This window comes from Sinocyclocheilus rhinocerous, unplaced genomic scaffold, assembly GCF_001515625.1.
Source record: "Sinocyclocheilus rhinocerous isolate Xijiao unplaced genomic scaffold, SAMN03320098_v1.1 scaffold77, whole genome shotgun sequence".
NCBI lineage: Eukaryota > Metazoa > Chordata > Actinopteri > Cypriniformes > Cyprinidae > Sinocyclocheilus > Sinocyclocheilus rhinocerous.
Window position 1 is genome coordinate 1,062,844 of NW_015635045.1, and position 20,890 is coordinate 1,083,733.

General features: G+C 36.9%; 1 protein-coding gene across 2 annotated transcripts; it reads left to right on the forward strand.

The window, feature by feature from the left end:
* The first annotated feature begins 14,285 nt into the window (after window positions 1-14,285).
* On the forward strand, window positions 14,286-17,312 carry LOC107746432 (leucine-rich repeat neuronal protein 4). 2 transcript variants are annotated; one of them, XM_016560655.1, is made up of 2 exons: window positions 14,286-14,407; window positions 16,030-17,312. In XM_016560655.1, exon 2 carries the CDS (start codon window positions 16,038-16,040, stop codon window positions 16,764-16,766), a length of 729 nt encoding a protein of 242 aa, XP_016416141.1. In that variant the 5' UTR covers window positions 14,286-14,407; window positions 16,030-16,037; the 3' UTR covers window positions 16,767-17,312. The 2 variants fall into 2 exon arrangements, with proteins under 2 accessions (XP_016416141.1, XP_016416140.1); XM_016560654.1 differs by having other exon boundaries at window positions 16,033-17,312.
* The last annotated feature ends 3,578 nt before the right edge of the window (window positions 17,313-20,890 follow it).

Sequence of the window (20,890 nt, forward strand, 5' to 3'; positions counted from 1 at the left end):
ATATTACTGTTTTTGCTGTGTGTATTAAAATAGAAGCTGCCTCGGTGAGCATAAGAGACTATTTTCAAAAACATAAAAAAAACTTACTGATCCCAAATATTTGATACATTTGTTAATCAGATAGTTATATTAACAATAATCAAATAATCATATTATTTCTACTTGTTGGCCTAAGGTGTCTAATCAAACCTAAGCGCACATCCTCCTATAATCATCACGCCCAGTTTGGCAGTTTCATACCCTGACTGGCTTCATGGGGATCATTATATTTGTCATGTCTGAAAGCCAAATTGAAGTAATAAGAACTTCAGTGACAGAAACAAGACATTTTGCACTGTGCGCATTTGTTATATTCATGTTTTTAATCGTTGCGCTTTCAGACACCAAAGAAAATCTTCGATTAAAAACTTGTCAGCCGTCATTTATAGCATCATTCATTGACATGAAACAGTCTCTGCGACAGTTTCCACCTTCCCACTCTCCTGAACTCTTTCCGTTCTCTCTGTTATTTTATCGCTCTCCATTTCCATCTTTGCGTGACCTGTGTGTAATGATTTGGATGCCCCTGCGGTGACAGTGGACTGGTGTGCTCCGCTGAGCTTCGCATGGTAATGCATCCCAAAGCCTCTGGGCAGAACCAGACAGCACTCAATGTCGCGCTCTCTGCTGATCTCTGCTACACGCGCTCACATGATGTGATGGAGACACTCAGGAGGGACAGGAATATCTTAAACCAGCGCAAAACCGCATAGCCTACTGTTTCAGATATTCTGTAGTTACTCTCATACAAACAGCACTGATCATGACATTCTCATGGGCAAGTGATATAATACCTTTCAGGAAAACAAGTACAAAGCTGTCACTGGGGTGGTAGTTCAAAAGTTAAAAGGTACATCTTTGTTTTGGCCCTTTTTTCATGAGTGTACAGCAAAACAAACCATTTGACTTTCCATTCAATTTTTTGGACTAGCCTACTTTCTCATTTAAAGTGTCATGAAACCCTAAAACACATTTTTTGAGATGTAAACATATATGAACAGGTTGCACATCAGTGAAAACAATAATAGCACTCATTATTACTATTATTCAGGGAAAAGTGGTTATTTTTTCATTTTTTGGAGCAATTTCGTTCTTCCAGTTCAAAAAGTAAAGTTGAACCTACGTCACGAAAAGTGACGTATGCGTTAATCTGAGTGGTGATTGGCTGCCGTGGCTGGAGAGTACACGTCCACGTCATCAGTTTTCCAAGATTTTCTCAGTATATTAATGAGAATGAAGTCGTATTATCCAATCACTGTGCTGTATTATGCATGAGGTTATCTTACAGCTGAGAATTCAAATCTGATGAAGGAGCTTCAGCGCTGTCAGTTCATTTCTGTAAACATAACCGTAACAATATTTAATATGACAACACGTGGAGCATGCACGAGAGAGCGGATTCTGCGCGGAACATCGCGATGGGTTTAATAACACTCGCTGCACGATCATAGATCGTGACAAATAAACACTACAAAATTTGTTGTTTTTTTTTAAACAAAAAAATATGAACTACATTACTGACCAAAGAATAAATTCATGTTTTATAGACACAGATAGCCTACATTGAAACAATAAATATTTCTATACATATTCTGTAACATAACCTATATATTTTTATAATATATTAAGTTATTAAATTTATTATTAAAATCAAATAATATTTATGATGAATTTTAATAGCATTTTTAATTGATTTTTAAGTGTCCTAATACTTTTTGTAACTTTGTATATCTCTTATTCATTGTTTTTTCTTCTTTTTTTCCTAAATAATGATTGATAGATTTCTGACAGAGAAAGGGAAAAATCAGCACAGGGAAAAAAAGGGTGAGAGAAGGAAAAGAAGAAAAGTTCATAGTTCATCAGGAGAGTAAGAGAATGAAAGAGAAGAGACCATGTTTTTGTTATTATGGATGCCTGTAATTTCATGCTTCTTGTCATCTGCTGTCACTGAAGAAGCAAAGCGAACTGAAGTGAAAATAAATTCTGCCCCGGGTGTGTTGACTACACCAGTGTGATACAAACATGTTATGACATATGACATGACGGTTTATATCAGCTGACACCATGATAAAATCTGAAATTTAAATATTGTTTAGAGCAGAAGTTGATGTATCTGTTTTCCTGAATGTTGTCTGAGACACGCCAGAGGTTCTTGCATGTTCTAACTTTATTTATTCACTTTTAACAGATACACTGATAAGGCCTTCAGGTGATCCTACTAATCTTGTTTTTTTTTCCCTATGAATGAAGCCAGATTCTAATTGTAATACATTATATGCTAATTGTATGATTTATGTCCTGAAATATACACATGTCTGACATTCAACTGAGTGTGATGTAGAAGAGTACCAGCTGCACTCACCTCAGGCCTGAACTGAACTCCAGATTGATGTGGAATCTGTGCTGTAATAGAGGCAGAGTTCAGCCGAGTTCAGTGTCTGGCCAAATGCAGACCACTTCATAAGTGCTTTAGAAAGCAGCAAAAGAGCTCCAACTAATTGCTAAATTCATTTTAAATGGCTTCAATTATTTGTGATTTAATAGTTGAAAATAGTCTCAAAAGCAATAAAGCCTTGTATAATCGTTGAAAAAAAAAAACTTTGACAGAAATTCAGTAAGTGGGAAAATGAATTATTATTTACTTAAGCACCTGGCACTTTTGATGAAAATCCATGCAAATTATCAGGTTTAAATTGTTCAATTAACCTAGTGTTGCTCTATCATAAACTATTACAGGACTAACAAAATTAAAATATTAATTGTAAAATCACACTATTCCAGGTTTCAGTTAAAGCAACTGTATATAGTTTTGTGTAGCCTTGTCAACACTGGAGCCCTCTATAGTTAATATATTGCTTTCGTAATTACGATGGATAGCTGTAAACGTGCATTCATTACTGCCGTAAAGCAAACCCATCCTTTTTGCAGAGTTTCGTACGGGGAGTTTCGTACCAACTTACATTCTCCCAGAACACTTTGGAGTGCGCTTGGGAAAGAAACAGAAGCCATTCAACTTATTACAAGTCATTGCACCATCAAGGATGATTTGAAAATGCTATTTCACGGTTAAAAAGACCATTTATGTAGCTGTAGCAATTTAACATTTTGGCCCCTGAAACAGCTTTAAGTGCAGCTGAGCTTAAACTGCAACTGTAATGACTCAAAAACATTAATGAACATATCTGTGTTTGTGTGGCATCATTGTCGCTGATGTTTCTTCTCCTTCCTCTTCCTCTTCTTTTACCCCTGTCCAACCATAGTGTGGGCATATTGTGGATCTGAGGCAGCTCTGTTTCTGTCTCTGATTGGCTGAAGAGGCTGTTGTCATGGTGCTGGCTGCTCAAACCAACCTGGCCTAACTGAGCTGGCAGCCATCCTGTCCCTGACAAAATGATTTTAAATTATTCATAGACTAACTGGGCACGGGTTGAGGTAATGTTTGTGACAAGGCCATGCCAACCTTCAGAGGACTAGACAGGGGTGCGTTTCCCAAAAGCAACTATGGTCGCAAGTTCCGTCGTTACCAACATAGTTCAACGATTTGGTGTTTCCCAAAACCATAGTTCAAACGAACATTCACAAACAGAGTCGCAATCTTATGTGGTTGGAGCTCTCGACTTGTGGTTAGAAGCTTGTTAGTAAGACATTATGCTCTTGGGCACAATAAGCAAGCTAACAGGCAGTCTATATCTTCCATTCTATATAGATTTTAATATATTTTTGCGCATGCTCAACAAGCGCCATTTTTGAAGAGTGCGCATGTGCAAAAAACCCTGAGTATGACGCAATAGGGAACCCGCGATGAATCAAACATCAAATAAAGTAAAATAACATAGAACAAAAATGGTAAATTAGGTGCCATGTTCAATACAACAGCATCTTGGAAACAATTATTTAGCAGAAGAGATGCAACCACGTTCAGGAAACAATCGTGACTAGCTTCGTTTCCACAGCAATGCATCGTACTATGTTGGTTAATCAGCGATTTACGTCATTGTAGATGAAATGCACCCCAGATTGGTAGGCTACATTACAACTACAGATGACAGATTAGTATTAAAATATGATCCATTATTACCCAAGGACTTGTAAATTATAATTATTACTAACTTGTTACTTGTTATTACTATAATTATTAACTTGTGAATTGTACAGAGATTGTTGTGCATAATAGGCCTAGTTTTTGGCCACAAAAACTCTATGTACTCAAACTATTTTATTAAATTTAAATAGCCTATTAACTAATTCTGATTTTGCACATGAGCAAATAATAGTGAGTATGTGAAACGAAATATTAAGACACACACTGTATTGTTCAGCACATGTTTCTATAACATTAATTTTGAGAGAATGAGAAACAGAACACATGTAGTGCTGTAATGCTGCCCATTAACAAGAGGGCATCAATGAACTCTCACAGACTTTCCTGCATAATCTTTCAACATTGTCTGTGTTACCATGACTACCATACAGAAAGAGAAGTATCAGAAAAGAAGCTGCTCTGACTCTGTTCTCTTGCAACTGGATTTAACAAATGTAGGAGAGAGAGTGCAGAGAGAAAGAGGCACATTTTAAGTAAGGACTATATTTTTTGAGAATGTAAGCTATAAATTTAGACTAATTGTCTGTTTTATACACTCATAATATGCCAGTAAACTGACTCTTTCATATTTCTGTAGTTCATTTTCTCTAGTTGGTTCCCTCCCTCTCTGATGGAAGGAACGTCTGCTGTGCCTAATGAGAAAGCCCATACTGCATACTGTACAGTAAGTGTGCACTCTAATCAAGGTCACATCGTTTGATTTTCTATACCGAGTGTGGCCTTATTCTGTCAGTTCATCTCATGACAAAGATTTCCTACATATGGTTTTGCTGACTCAATCTAGATTGAATTAAATTTCACTGTTCATTTTGATTGCCATATATCAATATCAGTCTGCCATATATCAAAAAGCTGTTTTAGTACCTAATATATAAACTTGGAAATGTTTGTGGTCAGTAAGATTTTTTTTTTATTCAGCAAGGATGGAATAAAGGGATAGTTCACCAAAAATTAAAAATCTGTCATTAATTACTCACCCTCATGTCGTTTCAAACCCGTAAGACCGTCGTTCATCTCCGGAACACAAATTAAGATATTTTTGATGAAATCCGAGAGCTTTCTGACAGCAGGAGTACTACCATGTTCAAGGTCCAGAAAGTTACCAAGAACACTGTTAAAATAGTCCATGTGACATCAGTGGTTCAACTGTAATTTGTAAGCTACGAGGATACGTTTTGTGCAGGGGAAAAAACAAAAAAATTTTTCAGCAATTTTTCTCCTCCGCGTCACCCCAGTGCCATTTTTGGGAGTATCACGATGCATTTGCGTGCTTTCCTCTGAGGCGCAGCGCATTTGTGTTCTAGGTTAGCAGCACCACGCGTGATGATACTTTGATACTCTCCAAAATGGTGCCAGGGTGACACGGTGGAGAAGAATTGCTGAATGAAGTCATTATTTTTGTTTTCTTTGCACATAAAAAAGTATTATCGTAACTTCATAAAATTACTTTTAATTATCTTGTCGATGTTCTTGCTACATTTCTGGACATTGTATGTGGTAGTACCCTTGCTGTCTATGGAGGGTCAGAGAGCTCTCCGATTTCATCAAAATTATCTTAATTTGTCTATCTAATTATCTAAAAGAAGGTCTTATGGGTTTGAAACAACAGGGTGAGTAATTAATGACAGATTTTAAATTTTTGAGTGAACTATCCCTTTAAATTGATCAAAAGAGACAGTATTATTTATACAGTTAAAAAAAAATATTTCCAATAAATGTTGTTCTTTTGATCTTTCTGTTCGTAAAAGAATGTAAACATATTTCACAATTTAAAATATTTGACAGTATTACTGTTTTCACTGTATTTTTAATCAAATCAATGCAACCTTGATAAGCATAAGAGACTTTTTTTTTTTTAATCGTACTTACCGAATCTTTGAACTATAATGTATTTGTTTTAAATCAATTCATTTTCTTTCTCCTACATGGGTTAAACACATATTTCACAAAATTGCTACTTTTGGGTTGTGTTGCCATGTAATACTATTCATATATTTCTTTGTGCAGCTGACCTGTTAAATGATGCTTATATTGGCAGATTACTTTTTACCACTGGGAATTTTTTTCTAGTGATAAATGCTTGAGATATCTGGCGTTGGGTGTATGCATTTAGTCGGTCGTCCTATTTTCCCAGAAGTCCCGTCTTTCCCTGGGTATCAGACTTTGATGTGTTTGCAAGTGGGATGTTGATAATTAGCAGTGCTAATATCTCATTAAAAAGGGAGCATAATATTAACCCACCTCCTCACCTAATAACCAAATGCCATCTGGTGACCAAACATGGAACTACATGTTGGTATTCAGAAGGACAGCAGGAGGCACAAGAAGGCAACTATCCCTGATCTTGACATTAAAATTGGCATGTTAAAATGAATGCCCACACAGCATAATGAGATGACTTCCCAGTTTAACAGTAGAGACCACACAGTAACTGACACCCACTAAGAATTCTTTCTAGGCTTAAAGTCTAAACAAGAAAGCTTTTTTGAACACATACTGTATCTGGCAGCAAACTAGAATGTGAAGGGAAGCTATTTTCCATTTGAACAGCACATGCACTACCTTCACAGACCCTTAAACACCCTGTTACGTGTACACACATTCACACTATTCAAATTATACTAGCAATTCATAACTGCTAAAACCTTATATTCACCTTTTTCATAGTCTTTTACTTCGGGTCTGTCTGTTTTGTTCTTACTCTGTCTTTTCTGTTAATCTGTCTGTGACTAAAGAGCAGTGAAGCTTGACTGAGATTGACTGAACTGGGTCTGTGAGCTGTGTGTGTGCCAGCATGTGTTTGCACTCGCTAAACAGACTGAAATAACTCTTAATTATCACTCCAGTCAAACCAATGTGGTTGTCTATTTTTTATAATTAGCCTCTCCTGATTCATATTCCCATATGCATTGATAAGAACATTAGATCATTTCTGCTCAGTACAGCTTGTGTTTGGTGTGTGGTGAAACCTGTTCCAGTCAAACAGCAGCTGTTAGAATCTGTAGAGTTTGATTGTCTTATCTAGTATTCTGTATCTTCCTTTCACTCCCTGTCTTTCTGCATTTGGCTCCCTTGACTATAATCTGAGTTCACAATATAATATGTGTTCCTGCACAAACAGCTGTGTTGATAGTGAGCTCATAAACAATTACCTTTGATTCTATTTTGTTAGCAATAAAAGTTGTGAAATGATGCTGTGTACACTCTTAAAAATAAAGGTGCTTAAAAGGTTCTTCACAGTGATGCCATAGAAGAACCATTTTTGGTTCCACAAAGAACCATTCAGTCAAAGGTTCTTTAAAGAACCATCTCTTTCTTAGCTTTTTATAATCTGAAGAACCTTCTTTCACCACAAAGAACCTTTTGTGAAACAGAAAGGTTCTTCAGATGTTAAAGGTTCTTTATGGAACCATTTAGACAAAAAGGTTCTTCTATGGCATCGTGAAGCACCTTTATTTTTAAGAGTGTACTATAGCTGAGAACAGCAGCACTGCATTAATGCTAAGTATTTCACTTCAGTATTTCACTTCTTGGTGAACCCAAGAAAATTATTTTGAGGGCAGAATGTGCATATTTAATTGCCAGTGGTTTTGAAATGTCTACTATGAGCGGTAAATGCACATGCACAAACTCTCCATGACCTGTAGAAATTAGAATCTCTGCCAGCCCCCTTAATAGTGTCTGGACTTGATTGCGGTTTTATCAGATAACAGTTTATGCTGATAACTTTCAGTAATTATATTGCTCAATTCACTGAATTACAACCAGTGCAAAGTGTTACACAACCACATTCTCTGACTTGCGTTGACACAAGTATGTAGCCTTATGAGCAAAAACAATGGTCTTGAAACAAGAGTGGTGCATAGGTTTATGTAAAGTAAGTAATGATTAGCTAACTAATTGCCATTATCGCAAAATAAACCTGATTCAGATTCTGATGTGAAACTACGGTAAAAAAAAAAAAAACAGCCTAACAAAAAGATGATCACTGGACAGGTATTACAGTTAAAACTGAACTCCTCTGAACCAAAGTTATTTTCACTACAGTCAATAACAAAGATGTATGGAGCCCCACACATGACATGCAGGAAAAAAAGTTAATTGTTTGCACAATTAACTTTTTTTCCTGCATGTCATGTGCGGGGCTCCGTAATGATGCAAGTTGCCATCAGTTGAATTTGTGTGGGATTTTTTAAAAAGTCTTTGTATTAAGAGGTAAGCCATGAACCAAACCAAACAGCTACAAGATGAATTACATTACAAACTTTAATTTAAAGCAAATAAAAAAATCTGACAAAAGGAGAAAGATACAAGACTGTGTACTAAACAGCTTTAATGAGGGAAGAACAATCCCATGACACACTGTGAATGACATAATGATGGAGAAGTATAAAAAGTACATTTAAGTAGCTTCAGAGCATAGGGAGGCACCATTTGCCATCTTCCAAGTGTGCGGGTACCAGAGTGTTCTTTTGCTCAGGGCTGCAACTAATGATTAGTTTGATAATCCATTAATCTATCGATAAATCTATTGATTATTTCTTCAATTAAAGTGGTAAAAATCAAAACAGTATTATTAAAATATAATAATTTTTATGAAAATTATTTATTTTAATCCTTATTAAAAATGTATTCCACATTCCGGCCAGTGTTATCCTCCAAACAATGTGCAATTTGAAGGATGTGAAAACAAATGTAGTGAATGTATCTATGCTGGCTATGCTATACATCATGTACAAAAAAGGAGTTAAATATAAACATTAAATTACAACTGCTTCACTAAATTAAAAATGATAAAACAAAAAACAAAGCACAGATTAAATATAGATTAAATATAGAACACATACTCATCTGAACATAGTAATTGTATTACCTGTACATCCAGTACTAACAATAAATATTTTAGCAAAATGTATTAAAATTGTGTTCCGGTTCTGTTTTGCTCTGTATGTTTGACACACATCTGTGTGCGCTGACACTTGTGAAAAAGTTTACAGAGACTTGCTAGCTTTCAGAACTAGCCTGTACACAAAATGGAAATAATCGATTCCCCTATTAGTGTTGTCAAAATACTGGTACTGGTATTTGTATGAGTGTTTGTAAAGCGCATCAACGGTTTCAATTTACAATGTGTTTTTGCAGCACTGAGCATTGTAGCCAATCAGATATGTTTTTTTAACATGTGAACGCTATGTCCAATCAGAGGCGAGGAAGTCAGAAACGCCAGAGTTCGTTCAGCTTGAGTTCTGCACTCTCGCAAACAGGGGTGCGTTTCCCGTACAATAACCTACCATGCATAACTAGTCACGACTGTTTCCCAAACACGGTTGCATCTCCGTGGTTTGAACCACAGTGGTTCAACAATACTATATAGTTAATGACTTCACAAGCATGTGGTGGAGTAATAACTTTTGCTAATTAACTGAATCGAGACCTCTTGAGATGCTGCTGTACTGAACATGCCATCTGATGACTAATTTACTATTTTTTGTTCCCTGTCATTTTGCTTTATTTGAAGTTTGAATTATCGCGGGTTCCCTATGTCCTACTCCGGAGTTCAGGCATTTATGCACATGTGCACTCTTCAAAAACAGCGCTTATTGAGGATGCACTAAAATATATTATAATGTATATATATTTAGATGGAATGGAAGATATAGATTGTACTGCATGTTAGCTTGTTTATTGTGCCTATAAGAGAATAATTTATTTAAGTCCATATGTCTTACAAGAAACTTTGCTTCTAACCACAGGTCGAGAGTTGTAGTTCCAACCACGCTGTTTGCAAATGTTGGTTTGAACTATGGTGTCGGGAAACACAGAATTGTTGAACTATGTTGGTAACGACGGACCTTGCGACCATAATTGGCTATCGATTTTTTTGGGGAAATGAACCCCAGATGTGTTAGAAAAGATCTGTGCATTAAGTCTTGTAGCATAAGTGCAATAGACCAGACACTTTCTTTGTTATTTGTTATTTTAATACTTTAATCTTTTTAATACAATGTTTACAAATTAGCTTGTTTATTGTGCCTATAAGAGAATCATTTATTTAAGTCCATATGTCTTACAAGAAACTATGCTTCTAACCACAGGTCGAGAGTTGTAGTTCCAACCACGCTGTTTGCAAATGTTGGTTTGAACTATGATGACGGGAAACACAGAATTGTTGAACTATGTTGGTAACGACGGACCTTGCGACCATAATTGGCTATCGATTTTTTTGGGGAAATGAACCCCAGATGTGTTAGAAAAGATCTGTGCATTAAGTCTTGTAGCATAAGTGCAATAGACCAGACACTTTCTTTGTTATTTGTTATTTTAATACTTTAATCTTTTTAATACAATGTTTACAAAATGTAACAATATTTAAAGGCTACATGCTAACGTATTTACTTATAATTATTCATAGCATTACAATAGTTTTTATTATGGTACCGAAATTGGTGCAGAGAACCGTGGGTTTATTGGTATTGGTAAGGACTACTGAAATGTAGGTAGGCTACCATGACAATACTATCCCCTGTGGAGAAGATTTTTACTTCCGGACAGTGACTACTGCAATCTGTGTGAGACTAAAGTATGCTGCAGATGTGAAGAATAGAATGTAGTGGGCAGAATGTACTCTTAAATTATTTCAGACCCCTGATGACACACAGTGCCATTCCAGTTTAACTCTATTAAGTGCTGCGTAATGGGGACAGGATGTACTTCATAGACCAAGCATCACAAACCATAAAGTGTTAAACAACAGGGCATTTCATAAACACACCCTCACATAAACCAGACATGTAGTCATTCAGAAACTGCTGCCCCAAGTTACATCCATTTCTACTCAATGTCACTAATGAATCAGATATAACAAAGCTCAAATACACAAACTGTGATGAAAACACATATACACAACTACTACACCCTGAAATACACACACTTCTGTCATTCTCCAGCAAACACACCCTAGGTCTGGCGGGATGCATGACATGTGTGCTTGTTTTTCTTTGCAGCTGCTTTCAGCACACCAGCTAATCACCACCAGATGTGATGAAGAGAGACACAGAGACACCCACCCAGAGAGAGAGGTTGAGGAGCATATGTGTGTGTGACAGATTGGATGTAGAGAAAAATGGAGAGGAAGATAAAGACAAGAGAATGACAGAAGAGGAAGGAAGTGAAGTGGGACGGTAGAAATGCACACTTGTTCATCTAAAAGAGACAGAGGCTGAAAAGATTGGAGGATTGTGAATAATAAAATGCGTAGTGCACTTACATATACTTTAAAAGTCTGAAGTTAGGATGAATTAATACTTTGTCCTCTTAAAATCATGTTTAAATTGAATGAGTGCATGATTATAGCTTGTATTCGTCTGGACTGCAGCATTTATAAGTGTAAAAATATAAAAAGAAAAAAGAACATTTGCTGGAAATGTACTCAGCCTCAGGTCATCCAAAATGAGTTTATTTCTTCATTGGAACAGATGACATCACTTCCCAATACACCAATGGATCCTCTGCAGTGAATGGGTGCCGTCAGAATGAGAGTCCAACCAGCTGATAAAATCATCACACTAATCCACAAGTAATCCACACACCTCCAGTCCATCAATTTACATCTTATGAAGTGAGAAGCAGTGTGTTTTTAAGAAACAAATCCATCATTAAGGCATTTTATTTTTAAACCTTTGCTTCCGGCCAATATTTGACTCTGTAATCCATAATAACACTTCCTCCAGCTTCCATTCTGATGGTCAGCAAGTGATGTCATGCTAAATTTCCCTAAATCTGTTCCATTGTAGAAACAAACTCATCTTGGATGGTATGAGGGTGAGTAAATTTTCGTTTTTAGGTGGACTATTTCTTTAATACAATTGCCCTTGCTTGTTGTATCATGCAGGTGTCGACAAATAGCAGTAATGTGCTATATTAAACTATTCAACTACGCATATTGTCCCACCGTCCACCCCCACCGCTCCCTCTATCCCTAGCTGCTCGTAAGCAGCTTTCCCACAGAAAAATATTCCCATATGATTGATTCTCTGGAACTAAATTCATGATTAAAACCATGTATTTTTAGTATTTATGAAGACTGATCTGTGAATGCAATCAACAGCACTTTCATGTACAAATATGGAATGGGACTTTGTATTTTATATTGGCCAGTGAGTATACACTTCATAAGGTGCAGTATGCCAGCAGCTCAGTAGGGATCGGAACTGGATGTGCTTTGGTTGTCTGTGTCTTGTTGTGCATGTGTGGACCTGTCCAGTTTCTTCAGAGGGTATAAAGAAGAAAAAGACATGTTTGAATGCATCCTTGATACCCGTTTGTAGTTTTGAGGGAGCTTCAGCATTCCTTTATTTCTATAACTAAGTTAAAGAGGAATTTAGAGCTTGATTTGAGACCCTAGCCTCCCTCATTCTCAAACAGCAGGAAGGCTTTGTAATAAAACACTGTTACACCATCAGAGGTTTTTAGGTTGTACTTCATACTTCCTGTGATCAAGAGTAGTCATGGATAACAAGAGATCTCTCCGTTTCCTAACTGTAGTTTAACCCTTGGAGGAAAATCCTCCCTAAAAGAATACAAATGGATTTGTAATGTAAATATGTCACTACATTTAATACCTCAAAACTCCACCGGGGATTGTGTGTGTCAATGTTTCATCTGTCCGGTGTTTCTAAACACTCTTCCTCTGGAGCTACAAAAACTCAGAGGAAAATGATCAAGACAGCATGGCCCGTTAATACTCCATTAAATATGAAATATTGTCATATGTACAAGTAAATTACATAGGAATTGACATGTTTCTTTAAATTCAGGCACTTTTATGTCCTAGAGGTTTAATAAAACTATCATGTGAACTATTAACTAACTTATGAAGGTCATATTAAAACCGTCTTTACCTTTTCCCTGACTCTTATTTTACTTACTTTACTTTTGCTTTTTATTATTAAAAATAATAACCTTTTTTGTATACTTGTTTACAAATGTCGGTAACATACAATTTTTAAATTTTGAATAGCATTTAACAGTTTTTATTTTGTGTGTGTGTGTGTTGATGGTGAACCTGCATCACTGTATTTTAAGGACTGTCTGTCTGAAGTCAGTCTTTCTGCTGAAACTTTTTCACAATTGAGACTATGACTCAACAAAAAAGTTATTAAAAATAATAACCTTTTTTGTATACTTGTTTACAAATGTCGGTAACATACATTTTTTTTACTTTGAATAGCATTTAACAGTTTTTATTTTGTGTGTGTGTGTGTTGATGGTGAACCTGTCATCACTGTATTTTAAGGACTGTCTGTCTGAAGTCAGTCTTTCTGCTGAAACTTTTTCACAATTGAGACTATGACTCAACAAAAAAGTATATTATGATGAAATAACCTTGACCACAGTGCTGTATGACAGCTTTCCTACGTGTGTAAGTGTTAAGGCGGGTGCACGGAAGTGTGCGATTGTGCGTAAATTTATGAATGATGTGAAATTTGACTCTTTATGTCATTCAGAGTATGGAAAAAAACAGACTTCCCTCTGCGGCCAGAGCAGCTGCAACAAAACCAATCTCTGTCATAAACACACACAAACACACACCTGTTTCCGGGATACAGTAAATCTTTTTAGTGGAACACCAAATACACAATTCTAGTTAGATTTTCATTCGAATATCATATGAAGCTTTTCACTGAAGCCTGATTCATATGCTGTTAAGCAGTCTTCATGAAATAAAGACCCTCTTGTTTGCTATCAAACCAGCATGCCACAGGAAGACTATACGACTGTGCTGTGTTCAGTGTTTACCTAAAACATGTTTTCTGCTGCCATAGGACCATAAGAATGTGTTTCCAGCAGATAAATTGAAGTGCAGTTGTGCATGAAATACTATCTCTTTGCATTAATGGAAGTCAGAGAGTTCAAATGTAGCCGTTGCTCAACATTATCTCAGAAGCACTGAATGAGTGTGTGCATGTGTGTGTCGCGTCAGGTTTCTGACCTGCATATGTAGCTGTAATCGCTGTGATTCATTAGTGGCATGCATGTGCACATACTCCTCACACATGCTCTTGGTCAGAAAGCCTACTAAATGAGAAAAGGTGGAGCGATGAGAGAAAGAGGGTGAGAGGGGGATGGGGTTAGGAAGAAAAAGGAGGTGATTGTTGGGGAGTTAGAGAGAGCAAGGGAATGAGAGCAAAGGAAAGAGGATACCAGAAAAATACTGTCAGGTTTTAAGATCGTAAGATAATGTTTCTTGGACTACCGAGAAAATAGGTAAGAAATTAAAGTTTTTGGTTTTTATTCATATCTTTGTTTGAGTTCTTTATTAAATACGCTAACCTTACAACTTTAGTTTTGTCACAAAATAGCTGAGAGACAGCAAACAACAGACAGGCTCAATACAAAAGCCTTTTACTTACTTATCAAAATACCCTGAAACCCTGCATTCCTTTATCACATGTCTGTAGTGTTTTTCTCTCCAAAACTCATACCAGTGACATTAGAGTGTTTTTATGTGCTCTGACTGGTTTTAAATCCATGTTTATCCATGGCAAAGAATGTTAATCGATATTTTAACCAAGGGCAGCTGACACACACTCACTCACATATGTGTAGAAGTTTGCTAACTGGTGTGTTTTGCAATGGAGTCATTTGGAACTGCTGGATTGTCTGTATTCACTCTGCTAAATGTAAATTGTTTTGTTTTTTTGAGATAATCTGCACTGAAGCTCTAGAATGTCACTTGAGAAAGCAGGTTCTGAAGCTCCACTGGCTGTTTACTCAGCATTCATTGCATAGCCAGTTCAGTGGTGATTATTCTTTCTGTTTTTTTCAATTCAGGAAATTCTGCTTGATCTCTAAAAGTACTTGATGCAGCCTAATATAGTCAGGTTGACATGTGTAGACACTGTGTTGCTGTAACAGAATGTGCAGCTATCAATGATTCAAACTGCCTGTATCTGTAGGGTAATTTGAAGTGCAATCTTTGCTGATAGAACAAAAGCCTTGACCTAAAATGCTAATATAGCACCTTAAAAAGTGGTAACAGGCAATTGCTGTTACTGTTACACTGAGGCAGGATTAATTTCTGCTTGGTTTGAATCTTTAAAATGAATGTTGTTGGTGTAACCAAATACATATTTTTCATTTTAATTTTTACTTCATTTAGATGTTATGAAGTTCTTGTTATGTTGCCTGACAAAACATTGTAAATAAAATTACTGAGTTACCGTAATTAGACTTGTTTTGTATCAAATTGTGTGCTAAATGCATAGATGTCAATGTAATGACCTAAATCAGCTAATAAGTTTGAAATACAGTGTTTCAATCTTTAACATTTTTAAAAGTGTTAACAGATTAAGCTCAATTTTATTCAAAACTTCTAGCATATTCATAAAATGTTTATGTAAATATTTTACGGTACACTTATAAGTCAAGAATGGTTAATAATGAAAGGTCGCACACTACACGAGATCACAACAACTCTGTCACCCAATGACTCTATCCAGTCCCCAAACCAGTTTTGTCACGAAAACACATGAGAAGTGGAACAGGAATGACACAAAACAACACATGAAACAGGATTTGAAAATGGAAAGAAATTAGCACTGCAAGCTGTTTACGTGATGATCTGTTCTAAAAACTTTTGCTCCATTTCTTGTTTCCACACTTTTCTTAAAGAAAGAATGTTGCTGCTGCTGTTTTTCTTTCAGTGACCTCAACCCATGCCATGCTCTCTCATTGGCTGTAGCTTGTCGCAACACCAGCCTCTTTGATGCAACGTTGAGTAGTTCACACAAAGATTGCTGAGCGCTGATCACCCGTTGATTTCCCCCCGATCACAGCCGATCGAGTGTGAACTTGGCATTAGTGACTGATTTTTTTTTTTTTTTTAACAGAAGTCATGTTGGGGTGTGGACGTCCTGTCATCCTTCTGCTCAGCATCAACTTTCTGGACCTCTCTTTTGTGTCGTCATCATCTTCATCATCTCAGAATGCCACTCAACACCGTTTCCACCCTTCTGGAGGGAGCGATTACTACAATGAATATGAGGACGTCACCACTGAGCCTCCCAGCACATCCTCTACTCACTCTGAACACCCAGATCGCAATCCGTGCAATTATGATATGTGTGTGGAGCAGCAGCACACCTGCCTGGAGCTTGCAGAAGCCACAGGCTGCCTCTGCCCGGGGTTGAGCAAAGGTTTCACTCGCCCGAGTCCACCACGCCACTTGTATCTGACTCAACAGGATGGCAAAGGGGTTGTGCTGCACTGGTGTGCTCCCACCTCCATTGTCACCCACTACAATGTCTTGGTGAGAGGGAATGGCAAAGTGAAGGATAAGAAGATAGAGGTGGAGGAGAAAAAGAGGGCAGCAGTATTGGAGGATGTTGAAGCTGGTACGCACATATGTGTAGAAGCGGTGAATAAAGGCGGCGTCAGTGCAGAGGATGATCAGTCTTGTGCCACATTTGAACCCCAAAATACAGACTCTGGACTTGCGCTGAAGCTGGGCATTATTGGGGGTGTGGTGGGACTCATACTGCTGCTGATTCTGGCTCTGCTGCTGTGGAGACACAAATCACGGCAGAAATTCACCACGCGGACCGAGACCGAGGGAGTTCTGTAACGTCTGCGTGTGTATGTTGCCAAAAAAATGCACTTTTACTTCATCTCGGTATGAATGATGGGAGTAAATGAATGACTGTGGACTGATCGCTCGCTGTGAGTGTGCTGGAAACAGTGTATGAATGACTCAATGAGCATGAACAGAAAGAGGGACGCAGAGAAAGTGGACGAATGACTCAGCATATTCTTCTCATTTGCTCGTCAGTGTCTACCAATGTGATTTAGGACAGAAACAAATTGTATACTGCTGGTGTGCTGACTCCAATTATGGGCACCGTTTCGAGCCCACTTCCTGATCACAAACACATTTTAAACTTGTGTATGTCTGTTTCTTCCTCCTGTATGTGTTTTCAAAGAAAAAGGCTGAGTCACAGTTTTTCGCATTTAGATTTAGGCCTGGATCGGATCAAATTATTTGTACACATTTTAGGTCACTTTGGTAAGAAGGAGTTTGCTAAGAAAATCTGTGTAAATCTTACTAAATAAAAGATTTTTGTGGTTTTTTTTGGACGTTTTAGTTCCTGATCAAATAAAATATATACAGTATTCCCATACAATATCACATGTACCCAAATCACAGATGTGTCGAAACTGTGTACTGAATATATTCTTATATCATGTGATTACCATATACAAAAATCTACACTGAAATCTAACATCTTAAATCATTATATTATATTATTATATATGCTAAAAACATATTATATGTACTTTACTGATTTTTTTTAGAGACAGTCACCTGAACCATAAATGGCATGTGACTATTCACTCTACAGCCACAGGGAAAGGATGTCATGACAACACAGATTGACTGTTGACCGCACAAGAACACACACTGTCCAAACCCAAACCCTTAGCAACTATCCTGAACTGTGACGTCACAGGCGAGGAAAATATCTCCATTTCACACTTTTAAGAGCCATCTAAACAAGAATCAAGCTCTGGTAAAGCATCTACTATAATATAGTGAAACATTGTTAATATGTTGCTTGCAATAACATTTCTGCAGTCATAATATATGGAAAATGTTAAATAGCTGTCAATGAAAGCTGCTTATTAAAAAGCTGCTTATTGGAAACGGATTGTGCAAACAAAGCAAACCCAAACACACACACACACACACACACACACTTTTTTTAAAAGGTCCTGGCATCAAACCTGGCACCATGTATCATTAAACCAAACAAACAACATTAAATACTTCAAATAACAACAAAACAAAACATCTAGACCCTAAGCTCCTCCATATGCTAGAGCAAGTAAATGACATGATTTAAGTTAAGACATGATTTAAGACCAAGTGTACAAATTCTATTCTCAAGGGGCAGATTCACCCAAAAACAAGGAGCAACAACAAAGAAGGCACAATCTCCTTTAGACTTGAGGCAAGATTTAGGGACAGTTAGCAACAATCTTAGGATGCCCTAAGCAGCCTTTATGTCTGATAAATCAGAAGAACGTCTGAAATATATTAAGGAGCTAGGCTATGAAAAAAAGAAAAAAGAAAACCTTGCACCCTATAACTAACTGAGGCCAAAGAGGCCAGCACTGGTGTAACACTAAACTGTTTTTAGTTCCACCTGATTCTTGAAGAACCCCAGAAACACAAACAGAAGAATTGGGCTCAAAAACTTCTGTCCTTTAAATAGGAACAAAACCATTTGAGGTAGGGGAGCCATTTTTTCCCCCCCAGAAATATTTTTTGTTATACTGGTTGAAAGTCTCACAAAATATCACATCCTGATAGCAATAAATAATAATGTTATCTAAATATATATCTTCTGTGGAAGGCTCAGGACCATAGAATAAATTCAATTATTGCATTCGGTCCGAGAAGAGGAGTGAAGAAGAGGAGTGAAGAAGAGGAGCTAAGTAACCTCTACTGAACAAAGCTGGTTGCACTTACGTGTACTGTTACAAACTAAACATAAAGAGTTAAAACATAAATGTAAAAAAAACCTGTTGAGAGTCGGTTGACAGTTTGTGTAGTTGGATGGTTGAGCTGCACAAACTCTGTAATAAGGTGGATTTGAGAGTTATAGATTTGAAAAACAAAAAGGTGGGAATAAAGAACCCTAAGCTCTAACACGAAAGAAACATTTCAGCCTAAAAGAGTTCTTTAGGATTATATGTTTCTGAATAGAACTGTAATAAGGTGGCTTTGACAGTTAAATTTTTTTTTTAAAACAGCAAGAATAAAGAACCCTAACACAAAAGAATCAATTGTGCATAAAAGAGTTTACAGCATGACATGGCTCTAAATAGAACTGTTACTTTGTGTAAAAAACCTTAAAAGAGAATGTACTTAGAATGTACTTTTGGAGCAAAATATTATGCAAAATTATTACAACCATAGTGTAAACTCAGCTGTACTAAACTGTAAAATGTCACATCCATAGAAGGACTTTTTTCCCCCAGAAAAGTACTGTAACAAGAGAGGAATATTTTTTTTCATTATGTGGTACATTATGTGTCAGGATTAGCGGGTATTTAAAATTAATGATTTTATTTTTAGAACTTTCAAAAAAAAGATAATGACACAATGGAGTTCCTGCTTCTGTACAAAATCAGTTCCTTAAAATTAGGTGGTGGCTTGGTACCTCCAGACTCTTGTTAGGGATTCCTGGGATATTTCAAATTTGTCATTTACCGCAAAATCACCAGCAATTATATCAAGTAGCGGCACCAAGCCACCAACTCCCTTGAGTGTATAAGAGTGCAAATCTACCATCAACTCAAAAGGGGCAGCAAAACCATATCAGTAAAGGTACAAACAAACACTGGTAAACTGTCTCTGGATAGAACACTTCTATCCAGAAGAACAAACTGACCCAGTCAGCCCTTTAATGGTGCTTCACATTATCTGCTGTCTCTGTAATACCCTGTATTTTAGAAAGCTGGAAAATAACTATAATTTATGACAGAATTACCACAGCAGGCAGGAATAAATAAGGTCTAGCGTGACGTATTCAGTTCGCTGTTACTGGTAAGTTCCATTCTTTATTGTGGTGCGTGTGGCTTAAGGAAACCGCATAGATTTTACAATGTTTTCGTTCATTAAAACGTACATTAAAACGTACATTAAAAAGTATTTTTAAGCGAGGTTACGTCAGGTTACATCGTTACGCCAGGTGGCGACAAAACCGAACCATTTCTTTTCAGAATTGATTTCCTTGCTGTTCTTTATTAACTTTGTTTGTTGTTATGTTTTCTTTCTTTCTTTTTTTTTTTAAAGTTTGTTCTCTGTACAGTTCGTTCTCTGTGCAATAAAAATACACAATATATTCTGCATTCCTGAACGTTTCATTATCACACCTTCCCCCACAAGCTGATTGGGATATGATCTTTATCCTTTCAATTCGCATTTTTCATTTATTTTAAAATAAATAAATATGAAGAAATCTGTACAGAGTCGGAGCAAATAAGCTCGAAACAGACATGTATAAAGCTGTTCTGGTACAGTAGAGACTGATTCAAACACTGTTAAAAACTCCTAAAAGTGTGTCTTCTGTGTCTTTTTTCTGTAGTATCAGTCACAAATTTTAATACATCATTCTAAACTAAGTGCTGCTGAGCCAGGAAGTGGGCCACACAATCCCAAAGAAAAGGAGTGCTGACACATGTCGCCCCTGAGGCATTACCAGATCCCTCTTTTAAAACTGAAGTTCAAATCTGCCCCTGTAAAAGGCGAATCTGAACAAGAAGTATTCATAGGGAGCTTCATAAAATGGGTTTCCATGGGTGTGTGCTGCAGTCACACCAGATAACTGAGGCAATGCCAAGTATGTGCTGGATGGTGTAAAGCTAAACACCACTGAACTCTGGAATAATGAATCACGGTTTACCATTATCCTCTCTCATGGATGAGTTTGGGATGACAGTATAAAGCTACTTGACCAAATTTATGTAACAACTATAAAGTTGGTCAAGGAGGAAAAAAAGGTCTGTGACTGTTTTCCCTGCTTTAGTTCCACTGAAGAGACACACTTTGTGGAAACACTTCAGAGAAGGCCCTTGTCTATTTTATCATGGCAAAAACAACACTAGACACACACTTTGGACATATTCCTAATTTTTGTAAAAAAAATATTAATTTGTTATTATTTATTGCATTATATTAATATT

Excerpts from the sequence above, each read along its gene's own strand:
- LOC107746432 (XM_016560655.1), top strand. The coding sequence starts at position 16,038 with ATGTTGGGGTGTGGACGTCCTGTCATCCTTCTGCTCAGCATCAACTTT.